This window comes from Carya illinoinensis, chromosome 5 (genome assembly GCF_018687715.1).
Source record: "Carya illinoinensis cultivar Pawnee chromosome 5, C.illinoinensisPawnee_v1, whole genome shotgun sequence".
In the NCBI taxonomy this organism is placed as follows: domain Eukaryota; kingdom Viridiplantae; phylum Streptophyta; class Magnoliopsida; order Fagales; family Juglandaceae; genus Carya; species Carya illinoinensis.
The window spans coordinates 33,421,129-33,445,108 of NC_056756.1; the positions used below are offsets into that span (position 1 = coordinate 33,421,129).

The window sequence follows — 23,980 nt, forward strand, 5'->3', positions numbered from 1 at the left end:
TTATTATGCATTTTAGTATTTATACATTATTATTACATGTAACACACATATTTATACATTATTAGTTTAGTTTTACTGTGTTACATGGTAGTAATATTGAAACATCATGAGCCATGATGTGATGTTTCCATATACTAAACTATTATTAGTTAATTTAATCTATATATTATAGTATAAATATATTATTTCATAATAATTAACCCATGTAGCTATGCTAGTATATTATTGAATTTACAATATATATATATATATTATGTGGGCAAGGAATGTCGAGTATTCTCTCAACTGCTTTCTTCTTTTAGAAAGCGACTGAGGAGGAGCAGTTAGTATTCTTCCTCGATTGAGGAAGGAGTGTTGATCTCTGTTTGCGAGTGTAAGCAGAGGAGTGCGATGGAAGACATGGAGGAAGTATGGAGGAGATTGAAGCTGAATGATGAGGAGGATGGACCGATTGAAATACAGCATTCTGATTCGAGTATATTGAATCTGAAGAGTGAACGAAGTCTGGTTGGGAAGGTGATTTCAATGCGTCGGATTGGGAAGGAAGTTATCAGATCTATGATGGAGAGAATTTGGAAGGTAGGAAAACCAGTGGAATTCCAGGAGATTGGAAGTAACTGCTATGTTATAACATTTGTAACTCGGAAAGACAAGGTGAGAGTTCTTGATGGTTGTCCTTGGCTGTTTGATAATCATTTATTTGTTCTAAAAGAATTTGAAGGTAAAGTGCAACCTAATCTGTTTGACTTTGATCATGCTTGCCTATGGGTGCAAATGTTAAATTTACCTTTGAATTATATGACAAAAAGGATGGGAGAGGAGATAGGAAAATCGATAGGGAAGGTTGTGGAGGTGGATGTGCAGGAAGATGGCTCGGCTTGGGGGAGATGCTTAAGAGTTAAGGTGGAGTGTGATCTTAAAAAACCTATAGCTCGAGGAAGGACAATTATAGTGGATGGTAGGAGAAGCTGGGTGCCTTTTCAATATGAGAAGCTACCTAGTGTCACCACCTAGAAATTCTAGAGAATTCCCTAGCCTTCTAGAAGCCTCCTAGTCCTTTGTATTCTTGTGGAATTGTGTGGAGTGTTCTAGAAGGGGTGTTATAGACAATTTAGAGTAGTGTTCTAGAAAGGGCATTGTAGACAATTCTAGAGTAGCAATCTAGAAACTTCTTTACCCTTGGATTGATGACAAGTGTCACAATCCTAACCATTCTTTGTACCAAGAGTTCCCTATAAATAGAGGGGCTCTCATTTGTATAGATCACCAAGCAATAAGAGAAACAAGTTCTCTAGAGCATCTCTCTCTATCTTCTCTCTCTAGTTTGTTCTCTATTGTCTTGAGTCCTTTAAAAGGCTTACTTAGGAGTTTTGTGGGAGAGAAAGCCTCCTAAGGCCGCACGGGTCGAGTGAAGAAATTCTAAGTCCGTGACAGTTGGTATCAGAGCCAACCAAGTTAGGATGGCGGATCCAAGTGAGATCACCATGGAGGTCCAGGAGACAAGAAAGAGCAAGAGGTCGAAGGACTCAAGCTCATCTATGGAGTCTCGTCTCGATGGGATCGAGAGGGTCATGGCCAAGATATTGGCCAAGATCGAGGAATGGGATCAGTCTCATAGGGAGGTGAGCACCCTCGACAACACGGTGACCAGGATGGAGGTGGCGGTAGCGGATGTCAGGGACCGACTTGACATCGTGGAGCAAGGTATGGAGGAGCTAGGATTGGAGGGACAATCCGAATCGCTCAAGGAGTCCATTCTAAGCACCATCCACCCTACCATCGAAGCACAACGTGTTGAGAACGTTGCTTTCCAAGACCGGGTCTTGGGGGAGCTAACGAAACTCCAAGGGCAAATGGAGGAATACCGCGTCGGTCTAGAGGAGACCAAGGCGGATTGGGCTATATGCAAGCGTGCAGTGGCCAATGGGGGCGTCGTCGGAGCTGGGATGATGGCGACACCAAGGGTGGATACCCCCAAACCAAAAGAGTTCGATGGCAAGCGGGATGCCAAAGAACTTGACAACTACATGTGGCACATGGAGCGCTACTTTGAAGCTTTGAACATGCAAGACGAGCGTGTCAAGGTACGTACTGCTTCCCTCTATCTTACTAATCTTGCTGGTACTTGGTGGCGTCGTAAGCATAGTGAGATAGAGAAGGGTACTTGCTCCATTGATTCTTGGGAAGAGTTCAAGCGTGAACTCAAGAGGCAATTCTATCCCGAGAATGTGGCTATTCATGCGCGGAAGAGAATGAAGGAGTTGAAGCACACTTCTTCTATCCGCAACTATGTTGAAGAATTTTCTGCCCTCATGCTTCAAATTACAAACATGAGTGAAGAAGATCTCCTCTTCAACTTCACCGATGGTCTCAAGTCTTGGGTGGCTCAAGAACTCAAGCGTCGTGGAGTCAACGACATCTCCACCGCCCTGACCGTGGCGGAAACCTTGGAAGAATTTGAGTATCATAAGAGTGACAACTCTTCAAGGCCCAAATCTCCAAAGGATGATCACCGTAAGGGTGGGGGAGCGAAGGGGTTCAAGCCACAGTACAAAGACCGTGGAGACAAGCCTTCAACATCAAAGGAGGGCAAGAAGGACAACTCCAAAGATAAGAAGCCAAAGGATGCTTGCTTCCTTTGTAACGGACCACATTGGACTAGAGATTGTCCCAAGAGGGAGGCCCTCAACGCTATGTTGGAGGAGAAGGAAGTTCAAGAGAAGTCGCACCTGGGGTGTCTACAACTTCTCAACTCCCTAAAGGCAAGCACAAAGACAACCACTAAAGATAGGTCTTTGTTGTTTGTAGAGGTGCTCGTTAATGGGAAGAAGAGTCACGCCATGGTCGACTCAGGAGCTTCTCATAACTTTATTAAGAAGGAAGAAGCCACACGGCTAGGAATTCCTCTTAAGAAGGGTCAAGGATGGCTGAAGACTGTGAATTCTGAAGCCAAACCCCTTGATGGCGTAGCTCACGGGGTGGAGCTACAACTTGGCACTTGGAGAGGCATGGTGAATTTCTCTGTCGCTCCCATGAATGACTTCAACGTCGTATTGGGGATGGAATTCTTGAGACAATTCAATGTAGTGTCTCTTCCCCACTACAACTCGGTGTGTATCTTGGAGGGCGGTCCATGCATGGTACCCACCGTGTCCAAGCCAAACACCACCCAGCTTCTATCCGCCATGCAATTCAAGAAAGGATGGAAGAAGGGCGAGGTGTCGTACTTGGCTTCTATGGAGGAAAATGAAGTGAAGATTTCCTCCCCTCCACCTAAGGAGATCCAAAAAGTCCTTAGTGACTATGAGGATGTCATGCCTCCAAAGTTGCCCAAGCAACTACCACCTAGGAGAGAGGTGGACCATCAGATTGAGTTGGAACCTGGCGTCAAGCCATCGGCCAAAGCACCTTATCGCATGACACCTCCAAAGTTTGAAGAACCAAGGAGGCAACTTAAGGAGAAAATTGATGCCGGATTCATCCAACCCTCAAAGGCACCATGTGGGGCACCAGTGTTGTTCAAACGTGGGAACCAAAGGAGTCATTGTGGCAGTTTGAAGATCACATCCGAAGGTTCCATGAAGACACCGCGTCGAGGACGTCACGAAGCTTGGTGGGGGAGAATGTCACCACCTAGAAATTCTAGAGAATTCCCTAGCCTTCTAGAAGCCTCCTAGTCCTTTGTATTCTTGTGGAATTGTGTGGAGTGTTCTAGAAGGGGTGTTATAGACAATTTAGAGTAGTGTTCTAGAAAGGGCATTGTAGACAATTCTAGAGTAGCAATCTAGAAACTTCTTTACCCTTGGATTGATGACAAGTGTCACAATCCTAACCATTCTTTGTACCAAGAGTTCCCTATAAATAGAGGGGCTCTCATTTGTATAGATCACCAAGCAATAAGAGAAACAAGTTCTCTAGAGCATCTCTCTCTATCTTCTCTCTCTAGTTTGTTCTCTATTGTCTTGAGTCCTTTAGAAGGCTTACTTAGGAGCTTTGTGGAAGAGAAAGCCTCCTAAGGCCGCACGGGTCGAGTGAAGAAATTCTAAGTCCGTGACACTAGGCTTTGTTTTAATTATGGAAGAATTGTGCATGAAAAGGAGGGGTGCAAGGGTAGTGATGAAACTGCTGGTCAATATGGAGTGTGGCTTAGGGCATGACCTATAAATAGAAAAGTAACTACTAAAGGGGAAGAGGAAAAAATTAAAAAGAAAAAAGAAAAAGAGAATGATAATTCAAGGCAGGAGTATGAGGAAATGGAGAAGGAAGGGGAATCTCAGCAGGGAAGGGAGGAGGATGAGTTAGTAGAACAAGGGGTGATTGATGTAAATTCAATGTTGAAGGTACAGGAGGACCTATTTCAACCTATGATGAAAGTGAATGAAGAGGAAGATAGTAGACTAGATGCTTGTGTGAATGTACAAGATGAGAAGTCTAAAGTGATTGAAAATAAAATGATGCAATTGACTGATGAGGATGTGGAGAGCAAGAGGTCATCAAGGTGGAAAAGAAGGGCTAGGGCTAGGCCTGAGTCAAGTAAGCAAACTAGCTCTTTTTCTCAACTAAAAAGAAATTATGATACTATGGAAGATGATAGTGAACAGATTGATGGTGGCAAGAGAATTAAGAAGGGTGATGAGGTAGTGTGTGATGAAAATATACTAAGGGTGGTGGCTGCTGAGCAGCACCACCTGGAAGCATGAAAATCCTATGTTGGAACTGCCGAGGGCTTGGGAACCCTCGGACAGTTCAAGACCTTAGTCTTATGGTTAAGGAAAAGCAGCCCATTCTGGTTTTTGTTTGTGAAACAAAAATCAGGTCATGTAAAATTGTTGGTTTGCAAAGGAGGTTAGGGATGGAAGGAAGTTTTGCTGTTGATTCTGAGGGAAGAAGGGGTGGTATTGTACAGTTTTGGAGAGATGAGAAAGGTGCTGAGATTGTAAACTACTCAAAGTGGCATGTTACTGTAATAGTAAAAGGAGAAAGGCAAGAAAAAGACTGGTGCTTCACTGGGTTCTATGGTCATCCTGAATCAGGGAAAAGAAGGTTATCATGGGACCTATTGAGACAGTTAAAACCTACAAATGATGGTGCCTGGTGTGTGGGGGGAGACTTTTATGAAATATTATGGCATAATGAGAAAGTAGGGGGAAAAAGGAGAGCTGAAACTCAGATAAACCTGTTCAGGGAAGCAATAGAGGACTGTGGTCTGGTTGATGTTGGATATAGGGGAAATGGATTTACCTGGTCTAATAAACATTCGCACCAATCCTTTACAAAAGAAAGATTGGACAGGTTTGTGGTGAATAATGAATGGAAGTCCATTTTCAAGGAAGTGGAGGTGATGGCTCAAACAGGGAGATGCTCAGATCACTTACCCATTGTAATCTCTACTATTGATGAAGGGAATGGTAGAAGGAGGGGGTTCTTTCAGTTCAGGTTTGAGGCTTGTTGGTTGCAACAAGAAGAATGTGAGCATGTGGTTAAAGAAGGGTGGAGGAAGAGTCTCTTAGCATCAGAACCTATACAACAAGTTCAAACCAGACTGTAGTGTTGTAGTCAGGCTTTATTATCATGCTTCAAAGGAAAGGATAAAAGAAGAGGAAAGGAAATTGAGCAGGTATCAAAGAAAATAAGGGAGATACAAGGGGATCTTTGTCAGAATAACATGGAGGAGTTGAAAAGATTGCAAGAGAAGGTGGGCTTGTTACTTGACCAGGAGGATGTGAAATGGAAGCAGCGTGCAAAGAGGAATTGGTACACTATGAGAGACAGAAACACCAGGTTCTTCCATGAGTGTGCTAATCAGAGAAGAAGAAGGAACAAGATTGTGTCAATATTGGATGGTCAATCTATTCTAAGAGAAAAAGAAGAGGAAATTGAAGCAGCTTTCAGAGACCATTTTTCTATGGTTTATACTAGTGCACAACCATCTACTCAAGATATTCATGAAGGTGTAAAAGCTTTGAAGCCTAGGGTGTCATCTGATATGAATAATTTTCTGGAAGGTACTTTTACAAGGAAGGAAGTTGAGGAAGCCATAAATATGATGGGGGCATTAAAAGCCCCGGGTCCTGATGGGTATGGGGCATGTTTTTTTCAAAAATTTTGGCATGTGGTAGGAAAGGAAGTAAGCAATGCTGTGTTGGGATTTTTAAATGGGGGCAGATTGCAAGACTCGATAAATCAAACTTATATTGCTTTAATCCCAAAGGTTAATGAGCCAAGAAGTGTAAATGATTTCAGACCTATAAGTCTTTGCAATGTGTTTTATAAGATCATTGCAAAGACTCTTGCTAATAGACTGAAGAGGGTGATGGATGCCATTATCTCCAAATGTCAGAGTGCCTTTATTCCAGGGAGATTGATATCAGACAATGTTATAGCAGCCTATGAAATGTTACACTCAATGAAATGTAGACAAAATGGTAGAGTTGGAAACATGGCAGTTAAATTAGATATTTCAAAGGCTTATGATAAGGTGGAATGAGATTATTTGGAGGCTGTTATGAAAAGACTGGGGTTTGGAGATAGATGGGTGGGTCTAATCATGAAGTGTATCTCATCAGTGTCTTATGCTATTCTTGTCAATGGTAAACCAGGTGACTTTATTTTTCCCACTAGAGGTTTGAGACAAGGAGATCCATTGTCTTCTTATCTTTTTCTTCTATGTGCAGAGGGCCTAAGTTCTATGCTTGAAAAAGCTCAAATCAGAGGTGATTTAAGAGGTGTTTCAGTGGCTCGAGGGGGTTTCAAGCTGACACACTTATTGTTTGCTGATGATTGCTTGATTTTTGGGAAGGCTACTTGGAAGGAATGGAAGACAATTAGTGGCATTCTTGATACCTATGAGAAGGCATCTGGACAAAGCTTGAACAAGCACAAAACAACTGTTTTGTTCAGTCCTACAACTGGTGCAAAAGTGAAAGGAGATATTATGAGGGATTGTGGGGCAAGAATTCAGAACAATTGTGAGAGATATCTTGGATTGCCAATAATGGTTGGTAGATCCAAATATCAAGCTTTTAATAGTGTGAAGGATCGAGTATGGAAAAAGCTAAGTAACTGGAAAAATCAATTTCTCTCCCCTTCAGGAAAAGAGGTTCTCTTAAAGGCAGTTATACAGGCTATCCCTACATATATATGAGTGTTTTCAAACTACCAAGGAAGTTATGTCATGAATTGGCAGCTCAAATGGCAAAATTTTGGTGGGGCTTCAAGCAGAAGGAAAACAAAATTCAGTGGAGGAAGTGGTCGAAGATGGGGTTATCAAAAAATGAGGGAGGTTTGGGTTTCAGGGAGGTAAAAGCTTTTAACAAGGCACTCCTTGCAAAACAGTGCTGGAGGGTTTTGATGAACCCTCAATCATTGGCTGCAGTATTATTAAAAGATAAGTACTTTAGAAACATTGACTTGTTACATGCTACATTGGGTTTTAAACCTTCTTTTATGTGGAGAAGTCTGTGGGATTCATTGAGTTTGTTGAAAGAAGGGTTGGTATGGAGAGTTGGGAATGGTAAAAGTATAAAAATATGGGGAGACAGGTGGGTTCCAAAGGCTGTGACTTTTAAAATTCAATCTCCTATACAAATACTGAATGCTGAGGCCAGGGTGGAGGAATTACTTTCAGGTGAGAATGGAGGATGGAATGAGGGACTTATAAAGCAAGTATTTGATAAAGAAGAGGCTGCCATTGTTTGTAATCTACCTGTCAGTTTTTCCAAACTTCCTGATAAGCAGATCTGGGCCTTCTCAAAAAATGGTATATACAATGTTAAAAGTGCTTATCATGTTGAAGTAAATAAAAAAAGAAGAGAGGAAGGGGAGGTTTCAGAAAGTGCAGGGGATATGTGGAGGAAATTATGGATGTTTAATATACCAGGGATTACAAAGATCTTTGTTTGGAAGGCTATTACAAATTGTCTTCCAACAAAGAAAAATCTGTTTAAGAGAAAGGTTGTAAAAGATGCTTTATGCCCAGTATGCAGAAAAGAGGATGAATCAATCTGTCATGCTTTGTGGAGTTGCAGTGGATCAGGGGATGTTTGGGCGTGTGAGTGGAGTCCAGTGCAGAAATGGTCAGCCAATGAAAGAGATTTTTTTGAACTTTGGTCTGAATGGTCTTTGAGGTTGACTCAGGATCAAATGGAACTAATAGCTATGGTGTTGAGAAGGATATGGTTCAAAAGGAATGGTTGGGTCTTTGAAAATAGATTTGAGGGGCCTAATGATGTATTTAGTCAAGCTGCAAATTGCTTGAGTGAATACCAGCAGGCACAGGAGACACAACAGACACAATCAAAACAAAGTAATTCTCAATGTGGCAGAGCTCTACATTGGAAACCACCTGAAGGGGATACGGTGAAAGTAAACTGGGATGCAGCTCTAAAAAGTGATGACAGAAAGTGTGGAATGGGGGTGGTGATCAGAGACAGCTGTGGTGATGTTTTAGCCTCATTATGCAGTTGCAGATTGAATGTTTCAAACCCTGTAATAGCAGAAATTCATGCTCTTTGGAGGACAATGAAATTATGTGAGGAATTGAAATTTAGTAAAGTGCAGTTGGAGGGAGATGCAAAGTCTGTGATCAATGCAGTTAATAATGCAGAAGAGTGTTGGGAATGGCATGGTCAATTGATAGAGGATGTGAAGTCTGTTTTGAAGAATAGAAAGCAGTGGTCTGTTTTACATGTTAATAGAGTTTGTAATAGTGTTGCACATGATCTAGCAAAAAGTGCTTTATTTGTAGAGGAAGAGAGAGTCTGGATGGAAGATCATCCACAGGAGCTGTTAAAAGCTGTGAACTTTGATAAACTTTGTAACTCAGGTAACAAGTAAATTCAATATATGAGGTATTCTTTTCAAAAAAAAAAAAAAAAAAGTATATTATTGAATTTAACTAACTATATAAGATATAGTTATATAAAATCCATATAATCAACTTTAGTTATTATACATTAGTATTACATGTTATTATATTTATATTTATATGATTAATATATAGAAAAACACATATATTTTTATGAAATATGTACATTATCAGAGTCGGAGTCGGATGAGGAGTCAGATAGGAGCAGAGTCGGATTTTTGCTCAACCCTACTCTCACCAAAGTCATCCCACACATTATCTTGAAGCTCACACATGTACAAGTCTGACATTCCTCCATATCTTCTATCCACCACCCTAGAAAGATTCAGTTGATTTTAATGTGCTTGAGAACATGCACCCACATACATGCACATCAATGAAAATTAAACTCCAAGGTAAAAAGGATGACAAGAAGTACAAGAAAAAATTTATTAAAGAAGAGCTTTCCCACCATTGATTTAAGAACAATAACATATCTCATTTCCCACTATTGATTAAATAAGAGCTTTTCCACTATTGACAAGAAGTAATTTTGAAATCACATAGATCGGATTTTCTAGAAATCCAAACTTTTGAAATCACACAAAAAATAAAACATAGATCGATCTAGGTTTTTCCCAAAATTTCAAAACTGCATAGATCCGTCTAAAGTGTTTCAAGAACCCAAAATTGTTTGTAAAGGCAGAGAAGAAAAAACATTACCAAGTTCTAGCTGCTTGCACCACGTCCAACTTCTTCTCGGAAGGAAAAAAATTTCAAATGGAAGAAGATGCATTGGAAGAAGACTCACTCATATGGGAAAAGTTAGAAAAAAACTAGAAAGGGGCAGAAAGAGAGAGGCATGGAAAAAACTAGAAAAAAATAAAAATAAATTACCTTTCTCAAGAGGATGAACTCAATTGGGAGAGAGGGCCAGAGAAGAATGGGGCAGATGGAGTTTGAAGATAGGCTTTTTTCATTGAGAGGATGCAAAATGAGAGAGGGAAGGATGAGAGGGACCTTTTTCAAAGTGATGTTACACTTTTACCCTTAGTAGAATTCAAAGACAAAGGTGATAAAGCACTTGCCATGTCAGTACGTAAGCATCTATACATTTTTCATTCGTATATTTAGCATTTTTCTTCAAAAAAAGGTAGCTAAATGGAAAAGTAGATTGCTTTTAGTAGGAGGAAAGCTAACTGTAATCAAATCAGTGTTTTCCTTTGTACTATTGCATATTTTATCTCTATTTTAGCTCCTCTAAAAAAGGTTACTGAAGTTCTTCATAGAGCGTTTTCAAATTTTCTTCTGGGGTGATTATGTGGGTCATGTAAAGAAAAATGGATTTCTTCAAAGAAAATTGCCAAACCTATTTAGGAAAGTGTTGCTAATATTCGAAACATTTCTTATTGACACTATGAAGGCTCTTCAATGTAAATAAGCATGGAAAGTTGTTGGTGACTCCCTTTGGGCAAATTATATGAGGCAGAAATACTTATCAAAGGTTGTTGCGATTAAAAATATGGTGCCAAAAATCTTAGACTCTTCTATTTGGAAATCTATTTGTCATCTTATATGTGTCATTGTTCAAGAGAGACAATGGTTAGTGAAAGATGGGTCAATTAATTTCTGGTATGAAGATTGGAAAGGAATAGGTTCTCTAGCAAATAAGTCTTTTATTATTATTTCCGCTTCACTAAAAATCAAATACATATGTTCAAGCCTGGATTGGAATTATACAAAATTGCTGTCATTTGGAGGATGTCCCTTATTATGCAAAGTCATGAAACACCCTATCAAGCTTAAATCTAGAGAGGACTGTAGAGTTTGGAAACATACCTCATATACTTCTTTCATTCATAACAAAGTCGCCACCCCTTGGAAACTCTAACTTGTAACTATTACATGGAATATCATCAAACAGTACCATCTAAAATTTGTTTGGACTAAGTGCATATGGAATCCTTTGTCACCTATTAAGATTAATTTGTTTATATGGAAGTTGTGGAGTGGCATCAAACTTGAAATACAGAACTGTGTCATTCCTTTAGTATCTTAGCGCAGTTGTTGTAAAAAGTTATGAAGGTGAAGCACATCTATTTTACTATTGTCCTCTAGCTGATAAGGTTTGGGCTTATTTCTCTAATTGTTTTGGATCTTCATCCCTTTACTCTAATTCATCAAAACATAAACGTTCATACTGGTGGTCTTTTTTAAGAGATGAGATCAGGATCACATCATTGTTTCTTTTGCTCTTTCTCTTATATTATGGGAGATCTACTTAACTTTGAATCTTACTAGATATGAAGACTCTCTAAGGACCGTGCACAACTATGCAACAGGATTAACGCTTGGTTGTAGGAGCTAAATTCATTGGTTAGGTCTTTGAAGCCTACACCAAAGTGTAGAACCTATGTTGGTAAATTTAAGTTGCACATTGATTGAGTTTAAAATGGGAACCTTAATATTGATAGTTTGTGCCATATAGGTTATGTGATAAATATTTTTGCTAAACTTTCTGCTTTGAAATATGGTTTATTAATATGCTATTAGGTACAAATTTTAGAATTATTAGTGGAGACAAATTCTTTACTTGCTATAAATTGGTTTAACAAAAAACAAGAACCTCTTTGGAAGTCTTTGAAATGTGAAACGATATACTTAATATCCATTATTTATTTTCTTTTAAATTTATTCATACTTACAAAGAAGAGAATAACTTATCTAATACTTCAGCAAATTTAGGAACTACTAATATAGATGTTTATTTTCACTCAGTTTTTCACTTACAAAAACACTTATGTAGTATATATATATTTTGGACAGAGCAGGACACCCTCACTTTAGACACTAGTTTTATACTTTTATGTTTTGATAGATAGTTTAAAACCATTATTGTATGGATTAATACTTTAGACGATTGTTTTCGCATATGAGATGAGATAAGATGAATTGAGATTAAAATTAAAAGTTGAATAAAATACTATTAAAATATTTTTTTAAAATTATTTTTATTTTTAGATTTGAAAAAGTTGTGATGTGAACTCGTAGAATCGAAATCCCTTGAACCCACAATCAAATTGAAAACTTACTTAAGAAAACCAAGATTCAAGTCAAGAAGATCTAAGCCCGTTGAAATTTTGTTTTAAGAACTTAGATTCGATGAGAATGCCACAAAGGGTTTGCCTTTTATAAGTTTTGAGTTCAATCAAGGATAAGTAGAGAAAATTGAAAATTCTCTATGAAAAGAAATTCATTCACATTCAACATGTCGCAAAATGCGGCTACAAGTTGTTTTTAAACCCCTTCATGAAACCCTAGGACCAACTAAGGCCTTCATTAATTAAAAGACATGGGTTGAATATCTTCAAACCCAAAACATCATAAACTACACACCTAAAACTAATAAAAATAGTTCACTTAATGAATTAAATATAGAAATATAAACTTGGCTCACACGCTTATACTTAATGAAATAAAAAGTCTACACTAAACCACTAAGCTATGTCGCTCCCCTCTATAGCTTGTATCACATGGGTTAAAGCTAATTCTTACTCTTTCAATCCCATCTTGAATGTTAAAGTCTTGCTTAATGAATTTGCAAACTAGGGCCCAAGTGGATTGCATCAGTCCTTATATTGCTTCCTTGATCTTCTTAACTCTTGACCTTGTGATTGGCCCATTTAGAACTTTGAATGGATTTTTAAGACTCAATCCACCATGATACCCATCATTCCCCTTATCCTAAAAAGATTCGATTTCAAATTGTCACATGCATCAAAGGGAGAAAGATCAGAAACATTAAAAGTAGAAGAGACATTATACTCACTTGGAAGGTCTACTTTATAAGCATTATCATTAATTTTCTTAAGGATTTAGAAAGATCCATCTTCTTGAGGATGCAATTTAGTCCTTCTATGGGCTGAAAATATTTCTTTGCACATGTGAACCCAAACCTAATCTCCTGATTCAAAGATGGCGTGCCTTCGCCCTTTAGTGGATTGGAAAGCAAACTTTTCATTCTTCTGTTTAATTTGAAACTGTACCCTCTCATGAATTGATTTCACCAATTCTGTCTTCTTGTATCCATCCAAACTACTCTATTCATTAATAGGTAAATATTAAATTTAAAGGAGTAAGTGAATTAAAACCATAAACAATTTCTAATGGAGAATAAAAAGTAGTAGTATGTATAGTCCTATTATATGCAAACTCTATAAATGGCAAATAGTCCTCCTAAGTTTTTAAATTCTTTTGAATGACAACGCGTAAGAGTTGAGTTAAAGTCTTGTTGACTACTTCAGTCTATCCGCCAGTCTGTAAATGACAAGTAGTGAAAAATAAAAGTTTAGTACCTAATTTTTCCCACAAAACCTTCCAAAAGTAGCTAAGTAATTTAATATCCCTATGAAAAATAATACTTCTAGGTATACCATCTAGTCACACTATTTTCTTGAAAAACAAATCAGTTATGTTTGTAGCATCATATGTTTTATGTCATGGAAGGAAATGTGGCATTTTACTAAATATGTCTACTACCACAAAAATAGAATCTCTACCACTTTTTATTCTAGGCAGCCCCAAAACAAAGTTCATAGATATGTCTATCCATGACTGACTAGAAACGGGTAAGAGTGTCTGTAATCAATGTGGTAAAACCTTAGATTTGGTTTTTCTACATGGAATGCACCTATCACAAATTTGAGTGACGTCTCTTCTCATCCTAGGCTATAAGAAATGTTTATGTAAAATTTTTAAGATTTTCCTGACACCAAAGTGTCCCATTAATCCCCCATCATGTGCCTCACGTACCAATAATTCACACATTGAACAATTTGGCCCACACGATTTGTTTTCTTTAAACAAATAACCATCATACTTGTAAACTTACCAAATGCCATTTTATCACACGCCTTATATATAAGAAAAATCAGCGTCATTGACATACACATCTTTTACGTATTCAAACCCAAGCATTTTAGCACTCATAGAAGTCAGAAGTACATATCTCTGTGCTAAAACATTAGCAACAATGTTCTCCTTACCTTATTTGTAATGGATGACATAAAGAACGATCTCGTTGTATTCCACTGATTTAGCATGCCTCTTATTTAATTTACCTAGACCATTGAGATGCTTCAATGATTCATCATCAATATGGATCACAAACTCCTTAGACTAAAGGTAGTGCTGCCACGTCTCTAGAGTGTAAACAAGAATATAAAATTCTTTGTCATAAGTGGGATAATTCAGGGCCGCCCCACTTAGTTTCTCACTGAAGAAGGCTATGAGCCACTTATCTTGCATCAAAACGGTTACAATTTCTATTCCTGAAACATCACATTTAATCCCAAAAATTTTGTTAAAGTTAAGTAATACTAACACGAGTGCGGAACATATCATTTCTTTAATAATAGCAAATGCATTTATTTGATCAATCCCCCAATGAAATCTAACATTTTTTTTTTTAATATTTCAGTAAGTGGTGTAGCAATGGTGCTAAAATTCTTAAAAAAACACCTATAAAAGTTAGCTAAACCATGAAAGCTTCTTACCTCAGTAATGCCTTTAGGTGTTGGCCACTTCTTGATGGCCTTGACTTTCTCCTCATCCACCTTAATACCTTTTGTACTAACAACATAATCAAGAAAATAAAATTTTCCATAAAAAGGATATATTTCTTAAAATTAGCATACAACTTTTCACATCTCAACACATCTAAAATACTCAATATGTTCATTTAAGTTTTTATTGTACACTAGGATATCATCAAAGTACATGACTACAAATTTGCCTATAAACACACGTAATACATGGTTTATTAATCTCATGAAAGTACTAGACGCATTTATAAGTTCAAATGGCTTAATCAACCATTTATAGAGTTAATATTTAATTTTAAAAGCAGTTTTCCATTCATATCCCTATTTCATTCTAATTTGATGGTATCCACTTTTAAGATCTATTTTATTGAAAATACATGAGCCATGTAATTTGTTAAGTATATCATCTAATCTAGGAATAAGATGACGATACGTTACCGTAATATTGTTGACCACTCTGCCATCAACGTACATCCTCCAATTCTCATCATTCTTTGGTACTAGTAGCACTAGTACTGTATATGGGTTCATGCTCTCTCTCGCGTACCCTTTGCTCATCAAATCTTCAACTTGCATTCGAAATTCCTTTGTCTCCTACAGATTACTGCTATAGGCTGGTTGGTTTGAAATAACGATTTTAGGTACGAAATCAATTTGATGCTCAGTGCCTCTAATGGGTGGCAACTCACTCCCATCTCCTCCGAAATTACATCCTCGAACTCCTGTAACAAAGAAACAGTTAAACTAGGAAGAGATTAGTTAGTTTCATTAAGATTAATATAAGATTCTTTGTAAACAAGAAAAATCATAGGCTAATCTGCTAAGAAGGCTCTCTTAACCTCACACTCATTTGCATAAAAACTCATCTTTGTCTTTCATTTTCTCTCTACAGATTCTCTTTCTTTTTTCTCTCTTGACCCCACTTTCTTTTCTTTATTTTTAGCCACTTTTCTATTTTCTTTTTCAGTCTTTTTTTCTTGAGGTTTCAGCCTCATCCTCATTTTTCTTTTCTCTTATTTTTTTCTTATGTTTCAACCTCACATTTTTTTTTTCTCAATCTCACTTTTCAGCTTTAGTTAATCCTTATAAACCTGTTTTGGGGTTAAATGAACAAGTTTAATTATTTTTTCATCCTTTACAAGGTTGTACTTGTTCATAAACCTTACATGAATCACTCACCTATCATATTACCACGGTCTCCCTAACAAAATATGACCAGCATGCATATGAACTTCATCACAAAGCATATCATCACTATACCTCCTAATGGTAAAAGTCACCAAAACCTGATTATTGACCTTGACCTCCCCACATTCATTCAATCATTGCAACTTATAAGGTCTATGATATTTTAGTAAAGGTAAATTCAATTTCTCAACTAGGGTAGTACTAGCTATATTGGTGCAAATTCCCTTGTCTATAATCATACTACACACCTTGTTGTTTACATAACATCTAGTATGAAATATGTTTTCTCTGCTACTCTATATCATCTATTTTAATTTGCATATTGAGAGCACACCTAGCAACAAGTGACTCACCTTCTATGGGATATTCCACTTATTCAACATCACTAGCATCGACCAACTTGGGTATCTCATCACTATCATCATCACTCTCAATCATCACCTCCCCAGTGTCAAGAACAACCATCACCTACTTGTTTGGAAATTGAGATGTGATATGTTCTGAACTCAAATATTTAAAATATTTAATATCTCTATTCCTTGAAGGTTGAAAATCTACCTTGGGTTTGTTCTTGCTAGTTCCCTCATCTTTTCCCTTTGGTGGTTCAGTATTCCCTTTTATTACAGTTCAATCATTTCTATCTCACTTTGGTTTCCAATGAGTGCTAGAAATTGAAGTATATATTATTGCTCTCTTTCTCTTTAACTGCCTCTCCACCTTCATAACACTATGTCTTCTACCTCCATATAATGCTGCAACTCAACTATATTAGTTATGTTCCTATCCAAACCACTTAAAAATTTGGCCATTGTGGCCTCCCGATCCTCCTTTACATTAGTCCGAATCATAGCTACTTCCATCTCTTTATGGTAATTATTTACATTCCTAGATCCTTGTGTAAAGTTTTGTAATTTTTAGTAAAGATCTCTATAGTAGTGGTTAGGTACAAATCTCTGTCTCATGAGAACTTTCAACTCACCACATATTTCTACAGGTTTCTCATGATTCTTCCTCCTATTGGTCACTAATTGAGCCCACCAAATAATTGCATAATCAGTAAACTCAATACCGCCAACTTCACCTTCTTCTCCTTTAAATAATTGTGACAATAAAAAATCTATTTTCTTCTCCCACTCTAAATAAACTTTAGGGTCATTCCTACCTTGAAAAGATTATATTTTCATTTTGATGCTCCCAAAGTTCATATCTACCCCATCTTGACCCCTTGGATTTCTCCTAAGTCCTCTTCCACGCCTACCTTCTCTAGGTCTATCCATTCCATCCATTCCAACTTCAAATGCTATGTCTTCCTCAACCTCAACATCTTTTTCTTTCTCATACTCATTTTTAACACTAGGCTTACATCCCATCCTATCTCACCCATCTTGTAGATTTCTTATTATTATCTCTTATTGATACATCATATCTCTCACATTCCCTAACACCAAATTCAACCGTTTAAACTGTTATTGCATGGCCTGCAACACAAAGAATGAGTTATCCACCTCCTCTTTAGGTGCTGACTCACTTTTATGAGACATTTTTAATGCGCTGCAAAATAAGAATGTTAGTGGTAAAATCTCACACACTCCTTTATGTGTTTACCTCTCAAATATTGTCACTTCACTCGTATTTTATTCTTTTGACTTTTTCAATACTATTCTCACCCACTTTTGCCTTTTACCTCACCTATTTTTCCTTTTAAGTTCTTTAAGATCTAGTTGAACTAAATCAAGACACAATCTTATATTATCCAACCATTAATATATTCAGAAAACAAGAAATAAATAAAATAACATGAATCTCAAGGAATTTGTACGAGAAAAAAAGCAATTAAGAAACAAGATAGTAAAGATGATATATTCAACTCCTTTGAAGATAAAGATCAATCAACACCAAATCATTTCAATTTTTAGATTACAAATTATATCAAACAGCAAATTCTAAAATTTCTTTCTTTCTTTCTTCTTTTTTCTTTATTTTTTCTTTCTTTATTTTTTTTATAACTATGCAGAAACCTTTGAATACGCTATCTTTTTTTAATATAGATTTGGACACAAACAGCAACAATAAGTGCAATTTTCAAAAAAGATTGATCAGATTTCAACAACAAGAAATGAAAATAGAAGGAATCAAAGCAAAGATTATAGATATGAAAATTACAGATCTGGAAATTAAAGTAAAGATTCGTGTTATCAATTAAAGAATTCATAGATATGAATTCTTGAGTCAAGTACACGAGTAATCAATTGTGAAAGTCACAAATCTGAATTCAAATACACAAAATTAACAAGAATGAAGACGGAATTGCATATCATAATAGAAAACCTTAGAACACGTCTAAGATAAAACTCAAATGCAAGAATTAAAAATGATAAATCAGACTTAATTTGGAGCCTAAGCTCTGAATACCAAATAATGTGAACTTGTGAGATTGAAATCTCTTGAACCCACAATCAAATTGAAAGTTTCCTAAAGAAAGTCAAGAATCAAATCAAGAATATCTAGACTCGTTGAAATCTTGTTTCAAGAACCTATATTAGGTGAGAACGTCACAAAGGGTTTGTTTTTTATAAGTTCTTAGTTCAATTAAGAACAAGTACAGAAAACTAAAAATTCTCTATGAAGAAAAACTTCATTTATGTTCAACATGTTTAAAAAATGTGGCTACAAGTTGTTTTTAAAACCCTCCATGAAATCCTAAGGCCGATTAAGGCCTTCGTTAATTAAAAGACATGGGCTGAACATCTTCAAGCTTAAAATATTCTAAACTACACGTCTATAACTAATAAAAGAAGTCTACTTAATGAATTAAATATAAAAACATAAAATAGATCTACACGCTTATACTTAATGAAATAAAAGGTCTACATTAAACTACTAGGTTATGCCGCCCTCCTCTGTAATTTGTATCACATGGATTAAAGCTGATTCTTCTTCTTTTAAATCCATCTTGAATGTTGGTCTTTTACTCGATGAATTTACAAACTTGGGCCAAGTGGACTGTATTAATTATTGTATTATTTTTTTGATCTTTTTAATTCTTGACTTTGTGATTGATTTATCTGAAACTTGCAATGGATTTTTAAGATTTAGTCCACCATGGTGCTTATCAAATTGAATTATTAATTTTATTTTATTTGATAATTTAAGAAAATAGTAATGATAAGATGAGATGAAAATGAAATTAGATTAGTTAAAAAAGGAAATGTCAAAACGCTAGTCGTTCACCGTGTGATCCTCGCGTAACTGTCACTTCTAGTTCTCGTTAGTAGACTCAGAAATATCTGGCCCCGTGTCGTCCTCGGTAGCCATCTCCCTCCCTCCCTCCATTATCCATAGTTGCACACTGTACAGATATATGCAGAGAAGCCTCTCTCTTTCCGAGAGCTTCTATTGTCGATGGCAATTATTACAGCGTCGTCACTGCCAGGCCTCAACCTCTTCTCCTCTCTCCCTTCGACACCACCCCCAAATGACCACTCTATCCCGACCTCCTCCAAGCCTCCTCCCTCCCCGCCCATCCCTATACCCAAATACCCTCCTCCTCCTCCTCGCAAAAACTCCCCCAAGCCCCCTACCAACCCTGCCCTCAAAACCCTCCACCGCCGCACGAAATACTTCAAGCCCGTCAAGGAAGGTGTCATTGCCTCCGACGGTGACCGCTCCGTCCTCGTCGGCGATTCCGGTGTCTCCTATCTCCTCCCCGGAGCCCCCTTCGAGTTCCAGTACAGTTATTCCGAGACCCCCAAGGTCAAGCCCCTGGCCATCCGCGAGCCCGCCTTCCTGCCCTTCGCCCCGCCGACTATGCCGAGGCCCTGGACTGGGAAAGCCCCATTAAAGAAGAAGAAGGATAAAAAGGTTCCTCTCTTCGACTCGTTCAACCCTCCGCCACTGGGGAAGATGGGAGCTAAGCAAATGGAAATGCCGGGCCCGCTTCCTTTGGGAAAGTATCCGAAGGATGGGAAAACGAGGGAGGAAATACTTGGAGAGCCTCTGAAGAAGTGGGAGATCAAAATGTTGATTCAACCCCACTTGAAAAATAACCGCCAGGTCAATCTTGGTAAGTTTTCCGTTGGATTATTCCTATTTGCTACGCTGTTTGATGCTCTGTTTACGTTCGTAAATTTCTGAATAAGATTTGTTTAAATTTGGATGGATTTAGGAAGGGATGGGTTGACGCATAACATGTTGGAGCTGATACATTCACATTGGAAGGGGCAGCGCGTTTGTAAAGTTCGTTGTAAAGGGGTTCCCACTGTAGATATGAATAACGTTTGCCGTCATCTTGAGGTTATTACATATCTTTACCATTCTCTAATTTTCCTCATTTTTCATTTTACTAGCTTATTAGCTCTTATTAAAACTTACTTTACAAGGAAGGCAATTGAAAGAGAATTTAGGTCTCGAAGAAAGAGAATTTCATAAAATCCCGTTACACCTTTGAGAGATGTAATGGGATTGTGGGTGCTCAAGATGCACAAGCTATAACAGGCTGCTGAATGTGGCTACATATTTTGTGTCCCCATCACACCACTTTGTTCTAACTGAACAATAGCACATTGTACTAACCATTTGAAACCACTATTGTATTTGTTTGTAGTTTATTTGAGATTGCCCTGCAGCTGCATTAAATCGGTCCTTTGTGGAAGTCGTGTTTAATGCTTTTGTAGAATATGAAGAGATACACCTAGATCGCCTTAGTTGCCTCTATTTCTAATCTAAGTTGAATTAATTTCTTCATTTTGCCAAATGAGACATTTCTCCTGCATGAATGAGTTTTTTTACTATCAGAACACTGTATAAAAGGCCGATTTTTTAATGCTTCTAAAATCTTGATGTCTTAGAATTTGCTAACAAGTCATTAAATTTTTTTCCCTTATGAGTTTGAAGGGATGGTCAGACTAAATTTCCAATCTACTTTACTTTAATTTACTAAAGAATACTCTAGCTTTGTGCTCAAGTTTTCCTTATAATGACAGGAAAAAACTGGGGGAAAAATCATTCATCGTGTTGGTGGTGTAGTTTATCTTTTCCGTGGCAGAAACTACAATTATCGCACTCGTCCACAGTACCCAGTGATGCTCTGGAAACCAGCTACTCCAGTCTACCCAAAACTTATCCAAGAAGCTCCAGAAGGACTTACAAAAGCCGAAGCTAATGAATTTCGAGAGCAGGGAGAGAAACTTTTGCCAATATGTAAATTAGGTAAATTCACCAGTACTATTACTCATTCTTTTGAACTGTCACCTTGTCAGAAAGGTTGTTTCTTGTTGATTTGATTCATGGTTTGTTTGTTTATCCGTTTCAAGTAGCTAGAGCCATAGGATGTGAAGGAATCTAGGAAAGCTTTTTGGATAAGCAGAACTAGGTTGAACTAAGGATTGACTAATCCATTGATGTTTAGTCTCATGGCAGAAAAATATCATTAGTTTAAATATGGGTTCTGAATTTCTGAATTTAATTATGACTTCTCACACTTATACGTACTTTGTCTATACTAAGCCATTTGCTTAATGTTCGTTGCTTGTGTGTGCTGCAAGGTGTTATTTTTCTTTAGGTTTGCTATCATGGTGGAGATTAAGAGTTTCAAATATGACAAAGTATAAATGCGTGATCTACACCCAAGTTCTGTTCTTTTCAATTCCTAGTCAATTAAAACTATTTCTTCCTTCTTTCACATTGCAGCAAAAAATGGAGTATATATCACCCTGGTGAAAGATGTTAGGAATGCTTTTGAAGGAAGTCCATTAGTGAAAATTGACTGCAGAGGGATGCACGCAAGTGATTACAAGAAGTTAGGTGCTAAGCTTAAGGTATGTAACATTTTCTCTTATTCTAACTCCTCAGGACTTGAACCTGCGCCCTTGTGCTTTGCAGCCAAAGACTTTACCATCGCACCAGATGATGGCCCCTTTAGGCATTCAAACAGTTAGTTAGTAGGAAATGCTTGTTGTGAATGTTGTTTGATTTTGTTTACTTTGTTTATTGTTGCTTCAAGATTGTTTTCTAACTTCTGTCCTCTCAACACGGGACAGGAATTGGTTCCTTGTGTGTTATTATCATTTGACAATGAACAAATACTAATGTGGAGGGGACGAGATTGGAAATCAATGTACCAAGATGCTCCTTTAGCCTCAATGCCCTCGGAATGTGGGATTGCAGGTGATATCAATTCTTCAGGTATGCACTAGAGAAGGGACATGATGAGCGACATTGTGATTGCACAACTTTCCTTTGTATCTATAATTTTTTGGTCGGTAATTGAAAGTGCAGACATGCAAGTCTAGGGCCCTACTGCCTGCTACATTGTCATAGTTCTGATAAAAGATGATATTGTGCAAACATCAAATTGTAGCAAATAATATCCAGTTAGGAAGGCACACGATTTTGGATGTCATAATCATAGGAAGACAATATGTTGCTGAGATGGGTTCTAGATGATGGAAAAGGTCCCTTCAGGGACATACGCCGATAAAATTGGAATGATACAGAGAAGATTAGCATGACCCCTGCGCAAGGATGACATGCACAAATCAAGAAATGGTCCAAATTTTTACTTATCAAAAAAAGATGATGGAAAAGTGTGATAAGTTTTGTGTTCATAGTGCTCACTGTGTTGTGGATGGTAGATCTTTGCATAAATTAAACGTATGACTGAATCTTAAAGAACTTAAAAGAAGATATCTCCACTCCAATTTCAAGGAAGCCTTTGTTGGCCATTGGATAGGAAATGATTTTGCACAAGGCAGGTACCTGATTGCCTCCTGTTTCTTTTGGAAAAAAGTTAAACAGGACCTAACCAAGTGCTGCAAGAGAAGTGGATTCCTTGAAATTGCAGTACCAAGAACTGCATTATGCTGGGCTATAAGTAATCCATGTGCTTCTTTTGTTTTCATCCCCTAATTGCAAATTTAAACATAGCACGTTAACCTGGGTTTAAATTTTAGACAATTAGTTGGGTAGTTTAAGAGTGGCATAATATTAGCTTGTAGGGGCCACCCCCCTCTCTGCTTTCCCCCAAAAAATAAAACTAGGGGGCCTGGTTATGAGGTTGGTTTGAATGTGGTATATGTTCCAAAAATAGGAAAGTAATCTCCAGTCCACAAAAGATTAACTTTCCCCAGCAGTAGTAGGCAGTTAATGATTGATATTGTGGTTATCTCGTCAATTGCCCATCGCTGTTTGATAATATTGTGACCAGATGATTGTCAATGTTAATATTCACTTTTCATAATTTTTTGCAGGCAAAGATGATGATTGTATTGATGCTGATGCGAAAACGGTGAGGACTAGCCCTAAAATGATGGCATTGTGGAAGCATGCAATAGAGTCCAGCAAAGCTTTATTGCTGGATGAAACTAATCTTGGTCCTGATGCTCTTTTCAAAAAGGTCGAGGAATTTGAGGGTATTTCACAGGCAACAGAGCACTCCTATCCAGCATTAATCTTGTCGAGCAAAGATGGAAGAAGCAGTTCAGTAGCAGAATCTGAAGATGATTCTCAAAGTGACGGTTATATCGAAGATGAAATCTACAGTGATAGTGATGACGACGATTACGTAAATTATGATAGTGATTCATTTGAAGATGTGGACTCATCAGTCCCACCGGGTTCCTTACCTGTCGATATGATAGCAGAAAAGCTCAGATGGGAATGAAATTGCAAAGAAGGATCTCACAAACGTACAAAAGTGGGGTTGCGAAGTTGATTACTTTTTACTAGAAGAAAATGAGGAGCTTGGTAGCTCAAGATTGGCGAGACATTATTTGGAGGGAAGAGTAGAAAACGAAAATATGGAAATGTATAGATATGTCTGACAGGACTGTCTTGTTGTCTTCATCCGTGGCTGGATCACATGGTGTTGCCTAATCAAATATTCTATGCAATGAAGATGGAATTGTTGCACTTGCCCAAGTGTGTATCTTTGTAGATTATGAAAATCTCTATGGCAGCATTTCTTTTCCCAGCTTATAATTAATGAGATTATAATATTGGTGGGGTGGGTGAATGTTCTTCCTCTGTATTAAAAATTAGTCGATCCAACCTTGAAGTCAAAAGGGAGGATGGAAAGAAAGGCACCCAAAGGAGGAAAAGTAAATGTTTGTTTGTTTGTTTATGGGTGAGAGGATGCGCCATTTATTAATAAATTAGGTTGGTTGGTTTTGTTTCATATTCAGCATGATTTATTTATTTATTTATTTATGAGCAGTTTGACTAATTTGTGGCTTTGGGACCAATTATTTTTGTATAAAAATTGCACTTTGGATCATCTCCCATGTTTTTTACAGTTGAAATTTAGGAAATGTTATTACAATATTTATGTTAATAATAATCGTAGTGT

At 37.4% G+C, this 23,980-nt stretch overlaps 3 protein-coding genes and 1 non-coding gene across 4 annotated transcripts; all 4 read left to right on the top strand.

Moving 5' to 3' along the window:
* Positions 1–390: 390 nt before the first annotated feature.
* On the top strand, positions 391–1,014 carry LOC122310273. The gene has a single exon (XM_043124158.1). The coding sequence runs from the start codon at positions 391–393 to the stop codon at positions 1,012–1,014; it is 624 nt and encodes a 207-aa protein (XP_042980092.1).
* Positions 1,015–4,696: 3,682 nt separating this feature from the next.
* On the top strand, positions 4,697–5,548 carry LOC122310274. Its single transcript, XM_043124159.1, has one exon. It carries the CDS (start codon positions 4,697–4,699, stop codon positions 5,546–5,548), a length of 852 nt encoding a protein of 283 aa, XP_042980093.1.
* A 13,370-nt stretch (positions 5,549–18,918) lies between these two features.
* Positions 18,919–23,809, top strand: LOC122311728 (CRS2-associated factor 2, chloroplastic). The gene is made up of 6 exons (XM_043126367.1): positions 18,919–19,699; positions 19,802–19,929; positions 20,619–20,844; positions 21,325–21,452; positions 21,675–21,819; positions 22,884–23,809. Exons 1-6 carry the CDS (start codon positions 19,039–19,041, stop codon positions 23,294–23,296), a joined length of 1,701 nt encoding a protein of 566 aa, XP_042982301.1. The 5' UTR covers positions 18,919–19,038; the 3' UTR covers positions 23,297–23,809.
* On the top strand, positions 22,089–22,194 carry LOC122312029. The gene has a single exon (XR_006242943.1). It is a non-coding gene; the product is annotated as a U6 spliceosomal RNA (small nuclear RNA).
* Positions 23,810–23,980: the final 171 nt, after the last annotated feature.

Excerpts from the sequence above, each read along its gene's own strand:
- LOC122310273 (XM_043124158.1), top strand. The coding sequence starts at position 391 with ATGGAAGACATGGAGGAAGTATGGAGGAGATTGAAGCTGAATGATGAG.
- LOC122310274 (XM_043124159.1), top strand. The coding sequence starts at position 4,697 with ATGAAAATCCTATGTTGGAACTGCCGAGGGCTTGGGAACCCTCGGACA.
- LOC122311728 (XM_043126367.1), top strand. The coding sequence starts at position 19,039 with ATGGCAATTATTACAGCGTCGTCACTGCCAGGCCTCAACCTCTTCTCC. Across the intron at positions 20,845-21,324 it reads TTTGCCAATATGTAAATTAG|CAAAAAATGGAGTATATATC; the intron begins GTAAATTCACCA and ends TTCACATTGCAG. Across the intron at positions 21,820-22,883 it reads AGGTGATATCAATTCTTCAG|GCAAAGATGATGATTGTATT; the intron begins GTATGCACTAGA and ends AATTTTTTGCAG.